Below are 3,133 nucleotides of genomic sequence, written 5' to 3'. Positions count from 1 at the left end.
AAAACGATGTCCATACCCAATAATAATGAACTAACCTGCAGAAAATTTTGTCATTTGCTGTTGATGTCTGGAGCTGGATATCTGACGTCCTTGATAAATTTGTTGTGACGCATGGCAGCAAAAAGCAACATAATTTGTAATCACTGGACCTGGTCGAAACATTTTTAAATTTATCCCGATCTATAGGCCAAAGCTAGAAAAACCTTTAGAAAAAAACTAACGTCACAACGTAGTCAAGCTTTTCCTCTAAAAAACTTATGCACGAAAAGGATAACTCAGTCGACGTAGTTTGCATGCCATCGTTGTCACCTTTGACCTGACAGGGGGACCGTCCATTATAAAAGGGGAGGGGTGTAAGTTTTCCACACAGCAAAAGTTGCAGTGTAAAACACAGCAAAAGTTGCAGTGTAAAACACCAAAAGTTGCGGTGTAAAACACCAAAAGTTGCGGTGTAAAATTTTGTTCTTGTCGGCCACGGTATTCCCATGAGAGGTGTTTGACACCTTCATGCTGTATTGTGGAACTTTATTCATAACGTTCATATAAGTTCTAATATCCCCACCATACAATTTCCTTACGTACCCTCTACCCGTGTTACCCAATCAAAAGACAACGATGTTTTTTTTTTTTATCTTTAAGGAAAGCAGCATGGGACAAACACAGTCACCGCCTCCACGACCCAAACTCCCGCAGACGAAGGTTAGCTCCTTCGCTGATCGACAGTTCCCTTTCGAGAACATCGTGCTAGAAGGAGGAGGAGCCAAGGGAATAGCCTACATCGGGGCGTGCAAGGTAAGTTCTCGCTAAACACAGTGTTGTACATATGTAGGAACTTGGTGTTATGAGGCTTAGAAAAATAGAAGGAAATGTTTTTTTTGTTGATTGTTGTGGCACGTTGTGAGGTTCTATTCCTCAATAGTTAATGTGGGGTCGGGTGTCGAAACGACAGTGTGCTCGACTCGAAACTAAGAGGTCCCGGGTTCGAGTCCTGCTGACCTGCCACTGATCTTGTGCCCTTGGAAAAGGCACTTTACTTTACACGACTTACTTTATAACTCAAGTCAAATGAGTATACTGTCCTGTCCTCTGTATTTGTCCTCTTCGGTGGTGCCGCATAAAATAAGTTTATATATGTGCCGTCACCATGTCTAGTCATGAAATGTTGGAATATGTAATAATACTAGAGTTCCTCAATCTCATACCTTCGCCAAATGATGTTAATCTTTATGGCTGTCAATTTGTAGATTATTTCCCCCTGATTGTGCAAATAGGATCTTTATTTTCATGAATTATATCAATTTATCATATTCTCAACCAAAAGACAGTCTTATATTAACAAACAATGCCATTCTAGCATTTCATCATAAATCATGCAAATGAGGTCCTGATTTTAATACATTATGTTTAATGATGTTCACCTTTACTGAACTTTCAAATACCACAAGTATGAAATTCCAGTCAGTTATCATTACATAACTATAAAGTTTTCCTATTAATTATGCAAATTTCATTTACATAATCAATACCTGCCTGTGTTTCTCTCCTACCCAATTACCAATGTCACAAGCTTCAATAGTCTGATCCTGGAATGCAGGTGATTTATGGAATTCCCCATAAATTATGCAAATTACACCCATATTTGCATAATTGTCCCATAATTATATCAAGCATCATGACATAATATATCAAGCATATACAGTGAGCTACCTACATACCAAAAATCACGTCGATCCGTCAACCGGTTCTTGAGTACTTATCCTCTTTTGACTATTTTTATACAGATAGCCCTGCAGTTCCAGAGCAAGCAGCTAATAATAAGGGGCTCAAACTCACATCACTTCTCCCCCAGCACAAGAACTACCTATCAATCAACTTTCGTCAGCCTAGCACGTCTAGATCATGAGATATCAAAACCGGGAGTTCAGCTGCAGTACCATAACAAGCCACTAGGGGTCCAAAATCTAATCATTTTCAGGTCTCATCAAGACCTACCCACGTACCATATATCAAGACAATCCATTAAGCCTTCTCAAGTTATCGTGTCCACAGACGGACAAACACACACACACACACACACACACACACACACACACACACACATACACTCTCTCTCTCTCTCTCTCTCTCTCTCTCTCTCTCTCTCACACACATACACACACACACACCGATTTACACAGGAAAATTTATATGATGTCAGAATCGCAGGTGTGTAGCGCCGATTTCCGTCTTCCCAGAAGAAAGTTATTTTCGTCAAGTTGGCATGAGCAGAAGACGGCACACTCAAGTTTTTTTTTCTTATTTTTGCCACCACCAACGCAGACAAGCGCATATAGGGACAACAGACATACACATTTTCACCTGAGTTAAGTGAGGAAATTCGGATAAAGTGCACAAGATCGGTGGCATGACATGGCAGGATTCGAACTCGAGACCTCTTGATTTCGAGCCAAACGCTCTGTCCCTAATCCACATGACCCCACAAAATCGCACGTTTGCAAGTTGACTCAAAACAATACCAGGTACATCATAGCCTCCTTCGCAGACCTGTTGGGCGTCGGCGTTATTTTTTCTGTGAGCGACGCGAGTAATATGCCGCGGAGGGACGATTTGCTGCCGAGGGAGTTTTTGCCGCGGAGAGAAGGATTCACGCGTTGTTGGAGCGCGAATCCTTCTCACCCAGTCATGTTCACTAAAGCATAGTGCCTCCATCCTGTCTTCTTAGAAGAATCACAAAGAAATATGTCATTGCTCCTTTCAAGTTCATCCAAATATAGGCACTCCTAACCCTTTTTGTGATTTGCTTACTAGTGCAACGTCACGCTAGTTCAAGTGCACTGACTACCTACATACCAAAAATCACGTCGATCCGTCAACCGGTTCTTGAGTACTTATCCTCTTTTGACTATTTTTATACAGATAGCCCTGCAGTTCCAGAGCAAGCAGCTAATAATAAGGGGCTCAAACTCACATCACTTCTCCCCCAGCACAAGAACTACCTATCAATCAACTTTCGTCAGCCTAGCACGTCTAGATCATGAGATATCAAAACCGGGAGTTCAGCTGCAGTACCATAACAAGCCGCTAGGGGTCCAAAATTTAATCATTTTCAGGTCTCATCATCAAGACCTACCCA

At 41.6% G+C, this 3,133-nt stretch overlaps 1 protein-coding gene across 2 annotated transcripts in view; it reads left to right on the top strand.

Annotated features, from left to right (window-relative positions):
- The window catches only part of LOC109488216, a 13,091-nt gene that overhangs the window by 1,236 nt on the left and 8,722 nt on the right, over positions 1-3,133 (top strand). For both annotated transcript variants that reach the window (XM_019792414.1, XM_019792412.1), the window contains exon 2: positions 640-792. In XM_019792414.1, the coding sequence (XP_019647973.1) occupies positions 649-792 (144 nt within the window). In that variant the 5' untranslated portion in view covers positions 640-648. The remainder of the gene's footprint in view (positions 1-639; positions 793-3,133) is intronic.

This window comes from Branchiostoma belcheri, unplaced genomic scaffold, assembly GCF_001625305.1.
Source record: "Branchiostoma belcheri isolate BF01 breed outbred unplaced genomic scaffold, Haploidv18h27 scaffold92, whole genome shotgun sequence".
In the NCBI taxonomy this organism is placed as follows: Eukaryota; Metazoa; Chordata; class Leptocardii; order Amphioxiformes; family Branchiostomatidae; genus Branchiostoma; species Branchiostoma belcheri.
This window is presented reverse-complemented; position numbering and strand designations above follow the sequence as displayed.